This window comes from Pogona vitticeps, chromosome 1 (genome assembly GCF_051106095.1).
Source record: "Pogona vitticeps strain Pit_001003342236 chromosome 1, PviZW2.1, whole genome shotgun sequence".
In the NCBI taxonomy this organism is placed as follows: domain Eukaryota; kingdom Metazoa; phylum Chordata; class Lepidosauria; order Squamata; family Agamidae; genus Pogona; species Pogona vitticeps.
Genome location: NC_135783.1, coordinates 318,298,684 through 318,317,539, shown reverse-complemented (window position 1 = coordinate 318,317,539; position 18,856 = coordinate 318,298,684). Strand labels below are relative to the sequence as shown.

Sequence of the window (18,856 nt, the reverse complement as noted above, 5' to 3'; positions counted from 1 at the left end):
TTGGAATGGCACAGCACCGCTTTTATATTATTGCCATGTAACAGTACAGGGACGTATAACCCCATTGTATGCCTTTAAAATTTACAACACAGTACAGAAGGATACATTTGAGACCAACTCACAAACGGCAGTGCACTGGTGCAGGCAGTGAAAAACAAAGTGCAGCTGTTAATCATCTTTGAAAAAGACAGGAAGATATATATACGGGCTCATATCCTGGAACGGTACAGTAAACTATGCCTAATTAAAAATACATAAATAAATGACACTGACAAGAAAGTTGTGAGACTATGCTTGCCTTAAAATATTCATTGGCTAGAATCCTATTAGTCATACTTCATACTTTATACTTTAACTGAATCAGCATAAAACTCAATGGAGAACTGGCTCAAGTCAGCATGGACATTTGGGTTCTGAGTCTGATTCATCACACAAAAGCAACGCTACGCTGGTTTCTTAACTTTGGTAATTCACTGTTGACATTTATGCTAGCTGAGTTGCTCTGTGGCGAAAACATGTAGAAGGATTCCTGCCACTGTTTAAAATACCCAGTCAACAGACAGACCAAAAGAAAACATGGAAGGTTATGATGAGGTACAAGACATTTTTTTTGTTAAATAGTCAAAATGACACATATTATTAAAATATTTTAATATTGTTCACATCTGCTGTTTTACTTTCTTCACATGCATTTATTTTCTATGAGACCAGACATAGTCAAAAACAACTGGAGATTTCTTACACATGACTAATTTTTACATCTTGTAATATACTCCAATTAAAAAATAATTTAAAAGTAGCTTCTATACAATGTCAAATCAGTTTATTCACATTTAAATGATTATTTACAGAATACTCTCCTGAGAATTACTCTATTAAGCTTCAATTTGAGCAACAATATAGTCGCTTAAGTAACAACAGTTACTTAACAGCAAGGTGATTTTAGAGGAAAACAGTTACTTTAATTAAAATCAAGTTCCTTGTGATTCTTGATGATCTGTAGAAGTTGCAGCTGACGGATGTGTTAGTTCAGCAGGCAATTCATTTCTGTTATCAGAGGGTGGGGGTTGAGGTGGAAAAGATCCAGCCCTTGGAGGATACTGAGAAAAAGGCCTCACAGGAAATGGACCTCTCACTGTTCAAAGAAAATGAGCAAAGTGCTGTTTAGCTTGTATTCAAAGTTGAGCTAGTTTCTGACAAAACACTGGACACATAGCACATCACAACCACTTAAATCAACATCACCTACAATGAATGTGGGAAGACATTGGTGTTTTTCAGTAACATGCTGCTACGGATGCTGTAACAATTCTGGAGCATGAAAGGGCAGTAAATTTAAATAACTTGTACTTCAGTAATATTCAGCCTTATCAATCTCTACTGACCACAGAATGGCTTTTGCTTCAGACCAGCTTTGTAAGGAACATTTTGTGAAAGCAGCCTTCCTCCACCTCATGCCCTCAAGATGTTTTCAAATAAAATTCCCATCCTTCCCAAGCCAGCAAGACTATCAGTTGCAGGCTAGGAATTATGGGACTTGCAGTCCACCCTTTGCAGAGGTTGCCCCATAGGAGAAGACTATTCGAATGAGTTACCAAGTCTGCAGCACTATGTTTGACCCATGAGACTTCTATTGTGGAAGGTTTTTCAAAGCTTTCCTACTGTCTTTTCACCTGAGGAGCAGCACACCGCCCAGAGAATTCCCTGAATGAGTATTACCAGCAACATCTTTACATTTTGGAAATGTTTGTATGGCTATAAATCGATAAACATTCAGGTAAGATTAGTAATATTTTCCATTGAAAATCATTGTAATTTTCTTACATTATTAAAATGTACACGTCGAATATTACAGGTACAATCAGCAATTAAATGTTGGTTAAATCTCATTAAAAACGATGGAATAAGTTACTTAGGCCCATTACTTAGGTGAATTAACGTAGGCCCCATTAGTGGAACTATATTAAATGCACCTAATTTTTTCTGGATTGCGCCACAAGTTATTATGGTTTCCAAACATTTTCCTATGAATGTACTGTATCTAGACGGAACTACATACTTTGCAATAGAGGCCGTGGCGGACCAGAAAAATCCCTTGGAAAATATTCATGAGGTCCGTATAGAGAAGAGGGAGGCACTGGTGGAAAGGGAGGGCCTCTTCTCATGAAAGGTCCTCTTGGGTCCATTGGCATCAAAGGAGCTCTCAGTAAGGGAAGCGGTGGAGGCACAATTGCAGGCCCAAAGGATTCTGTTTCAGGTGCAAGGGACTGTTCTATCATATTGACCATATTCTGTGATAAAAGGAAAACAGACAAAAGAAGGAAACACGCTGTTCTGCACAAGTTACGGGGAAGGGAAATAAAAGCCAATGGCCTTTCACTCCCCAACCCTGAGGCCCACCCTCTCTTTCAAGTTATACAGTTACAACCCGAAGTGCTGTAAATGTCATGAAAGTATCATCTTGCTTATCATTATGTGATACATTATAGTAAAGTTAAAAATCAGCAAAACCAGTCAAGAACAGTCACTCTCCGAAAGAACCTGCTAAAGAAATCCATCAAACAGGATAAAGTGAAAAGTATTTTCTCAGACATCTTGTCTATTGCTTACAGTGTCATCGGGACGATCTTTAATTCCATTTCCACTTAAGTCCATCCTGGAGCTGTTCTCAGGTCCCAGTCCATCTGGATGTGGGAGGGGGGGAGAGAAATAACCGATATGCACTTTAACATTTAGCATTACATTTCCTTCAATGAACAGATGGGTGCAGAAACAAAGGCTGCTGTGAAACACAACGTTTTCACATATCTATTATACACCATGTTGAGTAAGAATGTATCAGTGCTTCTATAAACTTCAAAAAGAAGTACTTTTTCTGCTCACAACCAGCCTGAACTGCTGTCTTCCTGCTGAAGCCAAATAAATCTTAATGCTACTATACAAAATATTCAAGAAAACCAGCATACAACCACCAAGAATGGCATTTTAAATAGCACAACAGCTACAGAGAACATGAATCATTTGTGTTAGTGAGGTTTATTTTAACTCCTGTATCAACATTTTATTATCTTGGGCTAAACATCTTCAATGAAAAATATTTTTAGTGAGAATTCAAATTTATTTATGGATTTTATCCATGTCTACTTGTGCAACCAGCCTTCTTCCTTTATTTCCTTTCCCTCTATACCTCCAGCACAGTCCAAAAGGCCTATCTAATGTCATCTGCTGCTGTCAGAGAATTTGTGATTTAACCCCATATGATACAGCCCAAATACTATCTATGAGGGCTTCTCAACATTCTAGGTTAGCTTTAAGGGGGTGGGAGTGGGGCGGAAGCTGCAGCAGGGAAAAGAAAGGTTATAAAAGCTATATTTGCGAAGGCTTTCATGGCCGGGATCTAATGGTTCTTCTGGGTTTTTCGGGCTCTTTGGCCGTGTTCTGAAGGTTGTTCTTCCTAATGTTTCGCCAGTCTCTGTGGCCGGCATCTTCAGAGGACAGCAACCTGAGCACAGGTTGCTGTCCTCTGAAGATGCCGGCCACAGAGACTGGCGAAACGTCAGGAAGAACAACCTTCAGAACACGGCCAAAGAGCCCGAAAAACCCACAACAACCGTTATAAAAGCTGTTTTCTGTTTGCACATCCACTGGATATAAAACCCACAATGCTCCAAGAATGAGCAGAGCTGATAAGAAGATCAAGTTATCTAGCCTTTGTTAAGCAAAACATAACAGTCTCATGAAAATGGAAAAAGGGCCTAGCTTTCTTATATGCTAGAGGTGCTGTTTTTTTTGTTTTTGTTTTTTATAGTACAAACAGAGATTACAGCTTGTATTAGTGAGGGCAAAGAATGCCAATTTCAAAATACCAGAGTCATTGCTGGCATTCTTTGATTTCTTACCAACAAGTGAACAGAAACTGCTAAAATCTCACCTGGTTTGAATTTCAAGCTCTGGGTTTTAGCCCCGACAGTTCTAGATAATTACCGTTCCAGACAATTTCTTAGTAAACTTCTTTACCAAGACAGTAACCTCTACCTGCTTTGTCAAATGAATGCATGTTGTAATTCCTTAATTCTGCTGGTCCTGAAAGCCTTCCGGAGTTTGGGTGATTGGGATAAAATCTTTCTGGTCTTCGAGAAGGAAGAGGCTGCTCATTATACAGCTGACCTATCATTCAAACAAAGGTGTGATGTATTTAGTAGATGTTCTTAGAACTACTCATCAATGCTTATAAACCAATGTTATATGTATCTATTATGTTATGGAAGATACAAAGCCCAAAGAATAATCTATTTTGATTAGTCAGAGAACAGAAATCTGAAATCTAATTTACACCTATGAAAATCCTCTACCGTTGACTCTATATAGTGTTGGAATCCATAGCAGAATTATTAGGATCACTACAATGTGCATACTGTACCATTCTGAAATAAAATATTCTGAAACAGTACAAAACTCTGGGTCTGGAAGCTATGATATTGCTAGCTGAGTTATCAAGGACACGTGCAAAATGGACTCCTGCACTGTTTTCATATTGTCATTTAAGAAATAAAATGTTTATGAAATAACAATGCAATATATTTATTTACCTGTATGAGAGCTAATTATCCTATGATCTCTATCCCATGGAGGTGACAAAGATCCAGTGTCAGAAGGTGGTCTGTGGGGATCGGATAACATATCAGAATTTATCTCCCTTCTTTCATTGCCAACATCATATGTGCCGGTATTCCCTGGTCCTCTGGATCCTAAATGAACAAATTACAATGGATTAAATCATGGAAACATCAATTGGACTAGTTTTAACTGAGCCTAGGACAATACATTCAATGAAAATCCAAAATGTGTATTCAAATATTGTCATAATAAACCATGTTTTATCCAAAGAGGTATGGTGTGTACCTGACATTCAGTTCCTCCCTCTCCTTCCTTTCCCTGACTGCACCACCACTGCAAGGCCACTTCTCGTTTCCTTTTTGTCATGATTAACCACAGCTTTTACTGAACCAATTAATCTTTACCATAGCTGGCTGAAATTATCATAACTGATGGTCTGAAGCTAGCTCACTTAAAATGAAAAGCAAACACTGGTCACCATTCATTGGGTTCATACAAAACAAGATACAGTTGATCAAAAATAGAACCAAAACTTTAGAACTCCTTCTTGCAAACCACAGGAGCTGATAAAACATGGTTATAATGACAGAACCAGCTGATTCAGAGATGAGAAAACATGACACATGGCCCTCAGAAGCCCCTTCCTCCTTTTACAATCTGAAGGCTTCCACTGCTTCCAGCAGAGTGTTAAGGGCTCAATCAGTAAAACAGAACAGCAAGTATTAAGATAGCTGCTAGGAGAGACAAAAAAACTAACCATGTTGAAACAAAGTCTACATTATATTCAGATTCCTTTCACCAAGCAAAGAAAGAAAGGAAGAAAGAATGTTAAAGCCTTTTCATGAACCTAATCAGTGCTGACAACATGTTGGCAAAGATTTTTTTCTCTCCCTCAAAGCCTGTTCCTGGTTTCCCCCTCCCCGGGCTGCTTGAACAGACTTCAAAAAATTCAGTTGCCTCCCTGCTTAAATCACAAGTTATACATTTAAAGTAAGAAGGTGGTTGGAAGAAATTATAGGACATTTTTTAAAATTAGAAAAATACGAATTATTAAACTGGTAGAACACTATTTCAAATGGCATTTGAGTGTTTTGCTTTTCTAATGATCCAGTCAAGCTGTTGACATGCTTCTAAAGTGTGGCTTTGTACTGCACTGAAATACAGGTATGGTTAAATCTTTCACTTATACTATTATAGTAGTTCAGATTATGTACAGTATGTCAGCTATTTCAGAGTGCAGTTCTACTTTAAAGCCAGAAGACTGATATCTCCTCTGTCTTTTCTAATAAAACCTAGAAAAAAGAAATAATTCCTGAAATTATTCACTGCATGCTGTCAATTTTCATCAATTAAGAACAAAACTCTTTGTTTCTTCTGCTTCAAATTACAAATAGGCTTGTACATTTGGGCTACAAGTTGTGATACTTGTACAGTACTGTTCCTATCTACCTTATTTCTTTAGCTTTAAAATGTGCCACTCAGTTCACCTTCATTAGTTAAATGAAATATACTGATTTTTTAAAAATTTAGTTTGCACAAGAACAAACGTCTTTGTTCAGACACCCATCTCAAGGCCACACTTGAGCTGTAAAAAAACCCTGTAATTTGAACAAATAAATCCCAGACTAGCATTTAGTAATTTATCAAAACAGAAAACTATCCAAAGTGTCTTGCTTGCTCACCTCGAAATAAGAGGGCTGCATCCAAAGAAACTGTGAACAGAAGTTAAACAGCCACAATCGTTGTTCTTCGGATGACTGCATGAGCACAGCAGAAACATGGCTTTGATTTTATTTATATCAGAAAAAAATGTAGCTGGGGTTAAAAGAGCCCTTCCACAAGCAGAATACATGTTCTGTGTGTCGAAGGGCACTTTTGGATCCACCCCATAATTCCACACAAATATTTTTTAACAGATAAAATCCTAAAGGTGAAAATGCTGCTGCTCATACGCTAAATGTAATTTAAGTGGATAATTATGATTCAAGATTAAGATTACAAGGGTTCTTTTTAGTATACTTTCACAGTTCCATCACCAAGAAAGGAGGGATAGACTAAGAGGAGAGAGAATTCATAATAGTTTAAATGTTCAAATTTAAGAATTGTACCTCTTCCTCCCCCACCTGGAAGCACAGGTGAAAGTCTTAAGGGACCCTCCAATAAAGTTGGGGGGGAAAGAAAAGCTCTTGTTTCAGATGAAGGTCTGCCCATTGGTGAGGGTCCATATGGGGAATGCTCTGGAATAGTTAAAACAAAATACTAAAATTCACAAGGTTAGCGTTATTGGGTGTATATACACAATAACAGTTCACTGATCATTTCAGGTATTAAATTTAAAACCTGGGACTCAAGAAAGTAAATTGGCTGACTTTTGTTATCAACCATGGAACAAAACAGCCAAATAAGTTATTTCTAGGAACCTTCAAGTAATAATTCAGATTGTTATGTAAAAGCAAAGGGAAGATTATACTGGGAATTGAAACAATATATGCTGTTGGTGCTATATTAAATGGACATGATGTCTGCATGCATGAAGAACCAGCTATGTTTCCCTAAGCATTTCAGTAAACTTATTCAGGCTCTCACTATATACTACAATGCATATTTACTAAGATACGGTACCTCTGCCAAATGTTCTAACAGGAACATCAAGAGCGTAGGGATCTTTTTCCAAAAGATCATACTTAAATTCTGCTTCTGTTAATCTGCAGGAAATAACAAAACATTATAATCCACCATAACTCTTCTTTCTAAGATTCAATTATTTAGCTGAGGCAGAAGTTGATCTCAGTAAATGAAATTAATTACAAGAACTAATGATTCGATTGGGAGCTTTGTTTAAATAACTAAAGCTGTTTAATGCAAAGGTTTACATTGTCAAAGTAACCCATACACGCACTTGGAATACTGTAACATCCCAGGCTATGATGACCTCCCTCTCAAGCCTTCTCTGGATCAGGATGTGATCCAAAGAAGCCAAAGTGATATATGCAACATGGCTTTCTTTTCTTTTCTCCTGATGCAGTCCCTTGCACACCTCCCAAGAACTGCTCTTGAAAGCAAAGGACCCTTCAGAACTGCATCAGAAGTGGTGTGCAAGCTTGAATCAGATGGGGATTGAAAATCAGTAAATATTGGGGTGAGGAGTGAGGCAGAGATCCCAGCTCTTCTTATCACACTGCATTCAGACACTCAGGGGAACATATTTTGAGTGTGGCCCTTGAAAAAGTAGAACTTGGTTCCATCTTCTAGTGCCTGAATATTCAGCATTTTACCACTGGTTTACAATCTGCTCAGACAAAGCTTACTTGAAGTATTACAATGAATATTTAAAAGTATAAAAAACTATAAAAGTAGAAAAAACTTACTCTACAATTTACAAAGGGATTGGCCCGATGAATCTTTAGTATTGCAAAACTACAAACTAAAACATTACTTGAAAAGATGAAAACTTTTATACTTACTTTTGTCTATCGTGCAAATTTTCTTTTTTTATATCATTGAGATGCCTTTCAGCTGCCCGAGCTGCCAGCTTTTATAGACAGACAAATTAGAGAGATAAATGAAAGAGAGAGAGAGATTAATCAAATAGTCCCATTCTGTAAAGTCTAGTAATACTTCCAATGGCAAGTTGGTAACTTTTTTTACTTGCTTCCTAAGTCTATCAGAAGGTCCAATATAATTAAATGACACTAAAGGAGCACACCTGCTTCCTTTCTGTAACTGGATTCTGAATAACAGCCCTATTCCAAAGCTCTGCTTATAACAATGCATGTGAGAGTGGTGAAACACGGACACAATTTATGACAGAATCTAAGCTTGGCTTTTAATTACCCTGTTGCCTGCTCTTTCTTAGTTACAAAAGATCTAATCCAATAACTACTGATAGAAAAGGGAGAACTAGAACACTGATGCAAGTACTCTCTCCATAAGACCCTTCCCATTCATTTTGATGACTATGAAGACACAGGTAGAGTCAATGCAGTTAAATAAACAGAACTGCATACACTGGCAATTAGCATGTCCATTTAGCTAAATGTAAATACCTGGATAAGGGCAATAGCTTTTAAAATGTGGGCACAGATTCGTTCTGAGATTACAACTTAACTGTGCCTTCATATTTTATGGTAACTTCACATATGTTTTTAAAATTTGTTCACAGCTGATAACAGTTTGATTTGCAAATGATACATAAACCAGAAAAAAAAATAACCATGGCTCCCAGATGGAGTAAATAAACATCAACAGTGCTGATACCCAGAAGTGCTAGGGCACAGCTGTTGTTACTAGCAAAAAGCAATAGAACATAATCTCTCATGATTAACAGAGGGGACAGCATGCACAATAGTTATTGTTGCATAAACCATCAATGCCAGTTTCCTTCTTCACAACTTGTGCTACCACAGTAATTCAGCTGTGGAAGAAGCTGCCGTGTGGACAAATCCTTGGATTTCATTCATGTGAGTCTCTTGAGATAACTGGAGTCTTTTTAATAGTGGAAAGAAAGGGGTGGAGTTTTGTCTTGTCTTGATTGAAAGATTAATCCTACAGTAACATTGTGTACCACTGATGCAATGGTATCATCATAGAACAGTACATTTTATCATTTAGGAAAAAAGGGAGCAGAGAACAGCCATTATTAATCATTAAAACTATACTGAAACAAAGCCAAAAGAAATTAAAGTGTCATTTTTACAAGCAGAGACCAAATGCTGCTCAAAACAATTGATTCTGAAAACATTTGATTCAGAGGGAATTGTACTTTATAGCATCCAGACTTAAGAAAACTTATTTTCATGGACTACAACCCTCAGAATCCCTCAGGAAACATAACCAGTAACTCTAAGAACATCCATGGTCATATAAGGTAAAGGTAAAGGTTCCCCTTGACATTTTTAGTCCAGCGAGGAGCTGGGACAAAGCGACGGGAGCTCACTCCATTGCATGGATTCGATCTTACGAATGCTGGTCTTCTGACCCTACAGCCCACAAAGGCTTCTGCAGTTTAGCCCACAGTGCCACCACGTCCCCATCGTCATATAGCTTGCTGTTAATGATATAAGCTTGCACTTCTGAGACACAGCTTATTTGCCTCAAAGAGGCAACCAAGATTTACCTCTTTTTATCTGGATAAATCTGTAAAGACACTAAATAGGGCAATCTGATGACCCTCCCCCCCCTTTATTAATAAGGAATGTGAGAAGACTTTCCCCCTCTCCTTCTGAAGTGCCACAGAACAGCTTTAAGAGCCTTCTGGCTGACCTTATGCTCCACTGGGACAGATTAGTAGCATCAAAGTACCCTCTAGGACCGCCTCCTTCCATATGAACCTACCCGGCAGTTAAGATCTAGCCAGGGGGCCCTTTTGAAAGAGCCGTCCCTCAAGGAGGTAAGAGGGACGGCTTGCAGACAAAGGGCCTTTTCGGCAGTTGCCCCCAGACTATGGAATGCCCTCCCGACTGAGATTCGTCTGGCGCCGACACTGCTGACATTTCGGCGCCAGGTCAAAACCTTCCTGTTCCAGAAGGCTTTTAACTGAAATAATATTAGCTGTGGGTTTGATGGCAATTTTATATATATATTAATTGTATTTTAATTGTGCATATCTTTATTGTATTTTAAATGCTGTAAGCCGCCCAGAGACCTTTGGGTAGTGTGGGTGGCATATAAAGTAAAATAAATAAATAAATAAATAAATACATAAATAAATAAATGCATAAATAAATAAATAAATAAATAAATAAATAAATAAATAATTTCAGCTCCACTGGGCGAGGCTCTGCCTCTCTCACACACAACTTCACTCCTGCGCATGAGAGAGCCTCCCACATGTGCGGTTCTGTATTGATCGCAACCAAAGGGGCTGAAAATGATAGCTGCACAGAGGGAGTCATGTGTGCACCTTAGAGGGAATCTTGAATAGCATGAAGACTTTAGAGACATTTGCCTCAAGTGAAAGAAACAGATAACTCATTTAAAAAGACAAGTTTGAATTTTTTTGGGGGGTGGTAAATCATCATATTTCTGGTTTTTAACACAAATTATTACAATCACAAGTAAGAGAGAAGCTGAAATAAAAACCATGTATGCATCTGGATTTGCAACAATCCCAGATGGCTTCTCTATTTCCTTGGCCAAAAATTTACCTTTAGAATTTAAAGAACCAAATTTGAAGGAGGGGGGCTGTTTAAAACCGTTACAACAAGAGAGATGCAAATACACATACTCAAAAAATCTCAATCATGGGGGGACAACTGTGGTTCTCCAAATGTTTTTGCACTTTAACTCACACAATTATGGTTTTGCTGGCTAGGGCTGAATGAGGTTCCAGATCGAAAACATTAGGAGGCAACAACTGGCCACCCCTGCTCCAGAGGTGCACACCTGAAAAGCAGCAAACACTAGGCTGACAACTATTTGCAACTTACCCAATTATCATGAGCTTTTTTCTCATGAGACATAATCTGTTAAAAGAAAACAAATCTATTAGTTCAACCCATGGATCTCTGCACACTATGCTGCACTTTTCCTTTTGTTTTGCAATATTCCTGCCTGCTTGTTTTCCTTCCTATACTCTTTCCTTTTTTTGCTACACCTTTTTTTGCAGTTTGTTTCTTTTTTTCTGTGTCTGTCTCATTCCCAATATTTTGCCCTCCTAATCAGCATACAAAGTTCTCAGCAATTCAGACTAATGAAGTAGCCCCAGACACAGGTGGGCCATGGACCATGACTAAGTAAAAGACACCCACTCCACATGGCATTTTATTTCTGAGTAAATAAGCTTAGGATCACATCATGAAACTGAAATCCTAAACATGAATTTCAGTTTCATGTTTAGGATGAATTCTACTGAAGACTTACACTGGGAAATTGCAGCAACATATTAATGAGTTGCCACCTGCTGTGCCCTGATCATGCAGATCTTCTTAATTAATAATAATTCATCATGGAACTTTACACAATTATGCTTGCACTGGTATAAATCCCTAACAGGATTCTCACCAAAGAGAATACACAAAGTAGAAGGGTACTTTCAATCTGGTAGCTTTTCTAAAGTTTAGAGTCAACTATAACATCTTGTACCTATTAAAAAATAATATACACATACCTGATTCTCATAAGAGCGAACTGTTCTTTCCAGTTCTTCTTCTAGATCTTTTGCCCGCTGTCTATAATGGAATTATTACAAACCAAGGATAATTATTTAAAATCAGATAAAGGCTCACCAAGAAATGTCAATGCTGAGTCACTTAAATTAAAAAAGAATCTAAACTCATTATAAAGTCTATTCTACAAGGCAGAGCACTATTCGAAAGATCGCTATCAGAATAAAACAGATCTTTCCACCATGATCACTTAGCTTTGTCACTCTGTCTACAAAATTTTATTGATGTGAAAGAGAACCATTTTGTCTGCTTCTTCCTCTGAATCTAATCCAGTTTTCACATATGTTCTGCATAGACTAAATAGACAGAGATACAAAAATCATCCTTGTTTAACACCTTTGAAAACCGTGTATCAATGTTTCTCCATATTCTGTTCTAGTTGCAGTTTCTTGTCTACTGTACAGATTATGCATCAGGGCAAATGCTGTAGAACATCAAGTTCTTTTAGAACAATCCAAAGCTTTTTTATAATGTACACCTTAGGTTCTTAACATGTGGTCCATAGACCCTCAGGGGCTGCGATGTCCTCACAGGGGGTCCACAAAGGCTTGAGGAAGTGTTATGATCTTTTGCAGTTAAAACAGAAAGAATGAATGAAAGAATGCACTAATGAAAAGGAAATGTAGAACAAAATCTTAATTTCCCTTGTTTGTTTGTATAAAACTTGGCTTTCCTAACCCACCTCCTTCATTAAAAAGAAACAAAACTAAAAACTGGTTATGAAAATAATTGTTTGATAGTAAATAACTGTTTGCTATTTCTGCACATGATGAGAACATGCAAGCAAGTGATGCTGAGTAGGTGAGAGACAGCACATGCCATTTCTGGCTACCTAGCAGACAGTCAGAAGCTGTGGGAAGCAAAAGCTGGAGTCAGTGTGAATGAGTGTTCAGAAAGACTGTGTGATTGTGTTCTTCTTTGACTTCTGCTAATAAAACTGGTTACTGTCGGGTAAAGTGAGTTTTTGATATTGCCATGAATTTCGTAACAACACATTTTGTCTGAGCCTCAGAATGGATTGCCGGCTGAATTTGAAACGTAAAAGATCTGATGCTGTTGATGACAATGCATTCTGTTCAATGCAAAATGAAGCTTATTCCAGCCATCTTAAACAGTGCTGTTGTTATAGCAAGGAATATCTTTTGACGAGACCCTTCATGAGAAACTTTAAGTAAATATTTGATGCGCTTTAGGTCTGCAACACAAAAGATATTTAAATGGCGTTTGTGGTAAAGAAAATGTTAAGAACCACTAATTTACACAGTCAGTGGCTTCACTATAACCCCCCAAATACAAACTGTTTATTTCTCTAATTCTTAGATATGCTCCAGTAGCTAACCTATATTTGCAATATGATCTAAAGTTTCTTCCTTTTTGGAATCCAGCTTGGACATTAGGCAAGTCTTTCTCCATCCATAAATGGTAAAACTAGTCAAGTTGTAAAATCATGAGTATCACTTTGCTTGAATGGGAAATTAATGCAACAGTCCTATAGCTACTACAATCCTTGGCATTTCCCTTTCCTTGGGATTGGAATGAATGCCAAGCTCCTCCAATCTGTGGGGCCATTGTTTTGTTCTCCTTATTTGATGCCACAGCCTTGGTAGTATTTTAACAGATTTAGTCTCTGTAGCATGAAACCACTGGACTGCTATAAGGAAATGGAAGGAAACTGGGAATTGCAGTCATGCAAAAATGGAGTCTGTTAGGTTCTGTGTAAGACAAATTTAAAAGAGATGTTTTTCAGGAGCCTATTGTGCAGAGTTGTTTCTCAAAGTCACAATGTTGGTCCAAGAAAAGACAACGAAACAAAAGACCAAGATAAGGCACCTGAAGCCTGGAGCATGAGAACTTTGGGTGGTGATTAGAGTAATCTGAGTTACGCCCACTTGGATTTAATTGGGTGACAGCTGGAAAATGTAATGAAGAAGGAGTCCTAAAGATATGTAAAATGAGAGGGTTTATGAAGGAAAAAAACTTGGTTCGTTGAATGCTGTGGAATGTGAGACCCAGAGGCTTGTCAACATGTAGGAACGTAGAGCAAGGATGATTACCTAGCTGTTTTTATTTTAACTAGAAATTGTAAGTTTATTTAAACATTGTAATGGTCTGAAAATGCTCGGTGCTTATGCTTTAAAACTACAAATGTATGCTAATGAATCTATTTTCTTAATAAAACAAAAATAATTCTTCAACAGAGGACTAGTCTTGCTACAGCAGGACTATATCTAAATCCAGTGTGGATGGAAGAATGGTAATAGTTGCCACTGTAAGTTAAAAGGTTCTACTGTTCTACTTTGCAAGGCTGGTGTGTGTTCTAAGGAAGCACATAGTCTATGGTTTATTGCATTGGAAGCAATCAAAGGTTACTTTTAGGGTTCAGGCTTGCCTATGGGGCTTACTACTGTACACACTTCTGAGGCCTAGAGGACCTACCTCAGGAAATAAAGGTTGTAGTTTTGCGCCCATCTTCTCCTGCTGATTTCTTTCTTCCATGCGCTTTGAGAACAGGTTTGACTTTTTAAAATTGCAGGTTCTTCATTAAAGATTTTTCTTTAAAAGAATCTTACATCATTGCATTTGTGCTTTCGGTATATTGTTTCCAACTTCTCTTTACTTTATCGAGATCCTTCAGCTTCCCTAATCTAGGTTTATATTTTCCTTTGATTTTTTGGCTCTTTTGGAAGAAACCTCCTGTTTTCCTTTTTGGTTGGCCTATTTTTCTAGAATAAGTAGTACAATAATTTTCTTTGTCCCTTCATGCAAGTCACTAAAATGCTGTATTTAGGAATCTGGCCCTATTTCTCTCGCCTTTTACTACTGACTCTTGTCTGTGATTAACAATTTTAAGAGTTTAATCTGTCATTCATCAAAGCTTTTATTTTGTTTTGGCTACAAGAATAATGGGGTTTTTTGCATTCCTTCTCTGTGCTTACTACGCAATGCAATAGCTTGCTGGGTAAATGTTCATGTCCACCTTTTCTGCAAAGCTAACAAAAGCAGCCTGAAAATGGGAGTACATTATCTTGCTCACCTATTATATCCTTACTAATTTTTAACAATTTACACGTTGTTCAGTCTAGTTCTCAGCAAAATTTCCAGCATTCAATAGCAGAAAATACCAACATAATATATTATTACCGATAAGTAGTCAGTTCTTCAGCAGCATGAATGATCTTCTCGTCAACCTTGGAAAGCTTTTCTTCTTTCTGCAAACGCTCTTTTTCTTCTACAGTCAATTTCCTTTCAAAAAATTAAGCCTGTTATTAACCACAACTCCTAAGGAAATCATCACCACAAAGTCATTTCTTTAAAAAAAAAAACCAAAAATAGAGTTTTCTGCATTTTTTTTTCACATAAACTGATCAGCAAATGAAAAATAAGCGATAATAAAACCAGTGTTAAATTCTTGAATGGCTTTAAAGTTGCAATCCTTACCAGGCAGCAAATCCCACTAAACACACACAGGGCTGAACTGTAAAAGAACTTACTCAATATGTTCTGAAATAGAGATGAGTACCTACCTCAGTTGGGGGTTCAGCAGATCAAGCCCACAGGTGTTGTGCAGGTGCCCTGGATTCTGCCCCCTCCCTCCTCCCACAGGCATCCTGCCAGAAGCAGTGCTGCAAGCTTCCCTGCCCCACCTCCTCCTCTGAGTGGACACCCATGAGAGAAGGCAGGGTAAAGACCCCAGGTCGCCTGCGCAACACCCGTGGGCCTGATCCACCACACCTCACTAAGTGCCGTTTTTATTTACAAATGATTGTGCAATGGCCAATACTAACATATAAGTGGTTCCTCTCCTTGCAGGATGTCTACCATATGGCTGTGGAGGCAGGAATTACATGATGCACAATTACCATTCCGTATAATTTTTTTCAACACAACTCTGATCAATAAATCCAAGTTCATGTAGGAACTGATTACAGAACTCAATGATCCAAATGTCAATATGTGAAATTCTAAATATACAGAACATTAAAATAAGTACGTGTAGAAAAAAGAGCCCTGGAAATGTTTGTTGTATTTTTTTAAAATGAGGTTTAAACAATAGTTTACTAAAAGTTACCACAAAACAAGGGAAAAGTGCATGTATGCCAGATACCATGGTAGAAATCCTATTGTGTACCTACAAAAAAGGCTCAACTTTTAGAGCCAAATTGTCTCAGGTTAAGAAATCTTTGGTGGTATTATCTTTTGCAAGCCAAGTTATGTGAGCTGGCATGCAAATGATAATGTCTATGAAGATTTCTTACCTTGAGGCGACCTACCTCTAAAAACTATGCCTTTTTTGTAACTGTGCAAAAGGATTCCAACCATGTGCAGTGTCCTTCAGAGAGAGAAACTAGGATGGAAACTAGATTGTGCTAAGACTAATTCACAAGATCCGGTAGGGAAAAGAGATAAATTAAACATTAATACTAGCCTATACCAAAAGAAGAGTATAAACTAGTGAAATAATCTAGCAGTTTTGTTTTGCATGTACATTATAGCACACCATCTAGAGTCAAGTGTTAAGAAATAACTGAATTAATCAAATATTAATCAATCAATGTTAAAGCAGTGAACCAAATGATATCAATACCTGTGAAGGTTCATTTCATTTTCTTGATACAGCTCTGTCATGACTTTAAGCTTCTGCTGAAGCTTCTGAAATTCATTTTCAAAGTCTCTATTTTCAGACTGCAAAAGAACATGTTCCTTTTGTAGACTTTCAATGCGTTCTGTCAAAAATAGAGAATTAATTGCAACTAATTGACAATTTAATATCATAAGCAATGAAAACCCATTTTGAAAATTGAATACAGTCACCTTACATTATATTCTAATGTAGTCAGGACATAGACTTGTCTGCTTGAAGATCAGAGCCAACTTAAATAAACATGCTATTCATGCTAAACTTCTCAATGGATGGCATTTGTTTTACTAACCTAACAGGCTTAATACTAATGTCTCACTAAACAGCACTAAGAATACTGAAACTAAGTGCATCGTAGCAACATAAAGATAATAGCCATGCCAACAAAGGTACATGACCGGTATTTTTAAATCTCTCTTTTCTGTTACTTCTTCAGGAACTAAATATAAGAACTTTCCGGGGTGGGAAAGCAAAGACAGAAGAGCTTGAAAAAAACAAATGTCTGCTCTCTATCTAGCCTGTAATCAGCATTATATCACAAATTTATTCCGATTTCCATGCTGGAACAAGTTCTAGAGGTAGAAAGACATACACATGGCTTATCAATATAAATTTCAAACCAAGTCTTACTTCCCTCAATAATCCAGTATCATTTTAAAAATCTCTAAACTCCTGCTAAACTCCTAAGTAAAGGGTTTGCTAAAATTTAAAATTAACAGAAAGCAGTCTGTGCAGGATTTCCTTATTTTTAACATGTATTTAAAATCTATAGAAACATTTATTACCCGAAAGTTCCTCTTTTGCTTTCTTTTCATCACTTAGTTTTGAATATACTTGATTTCTTTCTGTTTCCATGGATTTTAGACAAGCATTTAACTAAAGAAAAAAAAAATTAACATATAGGATTATAATTGGAAGAGAGACTCCACATAGAAAGAAAGAAAGAAAGAAAGAAAGAAAGAAAGAAAGAAAGAAAGAAAGAAAGAAAGAAAGAAAAATGATCTTTGTAAAAAACAAAAGCACTGGCTTGGATCTGCAGTTTCTTTCATCAAGACATTAATCTTGGAGGTGGAGAGAAGTGATTTGGGAGGATTCTCTCCCCCTCAGTTTACTGAAAAAACACACAAGAAGGGTAGACCTTTTCCAGTGTAATATGACTGATTCTATAGGTTGTAATGGTGAAGAATTAATAACAACCACTTCACTTCTGCCTGCCAGCAGGAATGTCATCTTAGATATGTTCTGTGAATTGACCATTTTTGCTTTGAGAACAACAACTCTGGATCCAACCAATGATGTTGAAAAGAAGTTTGAAAACAAAGTTAGTGACAATAAAATATGTTTTGATTTCGTGAATTTGCACCCACTCATTAACATAAAAAGTCTTCCAAGGTCAGTAATAAAATATAGGAAGTATTAATATATACTCTCATAAATACTACCACTGCTGTAAGACATGTACCGTGGACTGATAAGTGCAAACCTAGGATTTTTTTTTCTTTTGCTCCTCTTTACAAATTTTGAAAGATCGTGTAACAAACAATGAATTACCTTTGCAGCATAAATCAACTTCCTCACAGTTCGTTTTTCCTGCTCATCTGGCAAAAAAAAAGAGAGATAAAAACAAATAAACAAAAATAAACTACAGAAAACACTTCCTGGATTTTAGGGAAAGCATTAATTCTTTTTAAGTACTAAATATTCCTACCTTATCCCACCCCCACTGCCCAAAAGCTGCTTCTTGGTTTCCAAATAGAAAGTAAGACGGGGAAGACAACACAGAGAATTGATGTGACTAAACTTCAGGAAAGCATTCATATTTCTTGTCTTTTTTAAAATTCATTTTACATTGGGTAAGGGAAGATCATAGGGAAGGAGATCTGGATGGCTTTTCCCCCCAATATTTGGCATATAAAATTCTTGCTGCTGTAGTTACATGTATGATCAAATATCTTTTTTCTTTTTTCTATTGAGTCTGGTATTATATTAAAAAAAAATTCAGGTTCATATGGTATTATAGGAGATAACATTTTTTTTGTAAAAACTCATTGACTAGTTTCCAAAAACTCTTCCCTATAAGTCCAAGTAAAAACTACTTTCTTTTGATTTGCATTTCCAACATTTGTTAGAGGTACTTTGATACATTTTTGATAATTTTTCAGGTATCATATACCATCTATAGAACATCTTATACATATTTTCTTTTTAATTAATTGCTTTTGTAAGCTTAATATTACCTTCCCATATTTGTGACCATGACTTTAAGTTAATAGTATGGCCCACATTTTGGGCCCATTTTATCATGCATTCTTTAACTGTTTCATCTTGCGTTTTTAATTCTAGTAGATAATTATACAACATTTTAATCAGCTTTTCCTTTACAGTCAGAAGTATCTTATCCAATGGTGTCTGCTCCTTACAAAAGCCTACTGCT

At 37.0% G+C, this 18,856-nt stretch overlaps 1 protein-coding gene across 7 annotated transcripts in view; it reads right to left on the bottom strand.

The window, feature by feature from the left end:
• The window catches only part of MIA2 (MIA SH3 domain ER export factor 2), a 62,443-nt gene continuing 43,587 nt past the window's right edge, over positions 1–18,856 (bottom strand). For 2 of the 7 annotated variants that reach the window (XM_072986406.2, XM_072986405.2), the window contains exons 11-24: positions 17,974–18,020; positions 17,208–17,298; positions 16,369–16,507; positions 14,925–15,026; positions 11,726–11,786; positions 11,046–11,081; positions 8,082–8,149; positions 7,240–7,322; positions 6,726–6,854; positions 4,590–4,748; positions 4,030–4,167; positions 2,611–2,684; positions 2,060–2,291; positions 635–1,135 (exon numbers count right to left, since the gene is read on the bottom strand). In XM_072986406.2, the coding sequence (XP_072842507.2) occupies positions 972–1,135; positions 2,060–2,291; positions 2,611–2,684; positions 4,030–4,167; positions 4,590–4,748; positions 6,726–6,854; positions 7,240–7,322; positions 8,082–8,149; positions 11,046–11,081; positions 11,726–11,786; positions 14,925–15,026; positions 16,369–16,507; positions 17,208–17,298; positions 17,974–18,020 (1,523 nt within the window). In that variant the 3' untranslated portion in view covers positions 635–971. Of the gene's footprint in view, positions 1,136–2,059; positions 2,292–2,610; positions 2,685–4,029; positions 4,168–4,589; positions 4,749–6,725; positions 6,855–7,239; positions 7,323–8,081; positions 8,150–11,045; positions 11,082–11,725; positions 11,787–14,924; positions 15,027–16,368; positions 16,508–17,207; positions 17,299–17,973; positions 18,021–18,856 lie in introns of all 7 variants that reach the window. The other 5 variants (XM_072986404.2, XM_078392569.1, XM_078392574.1 and 2 more) reach the window with 5 other exon arrangements.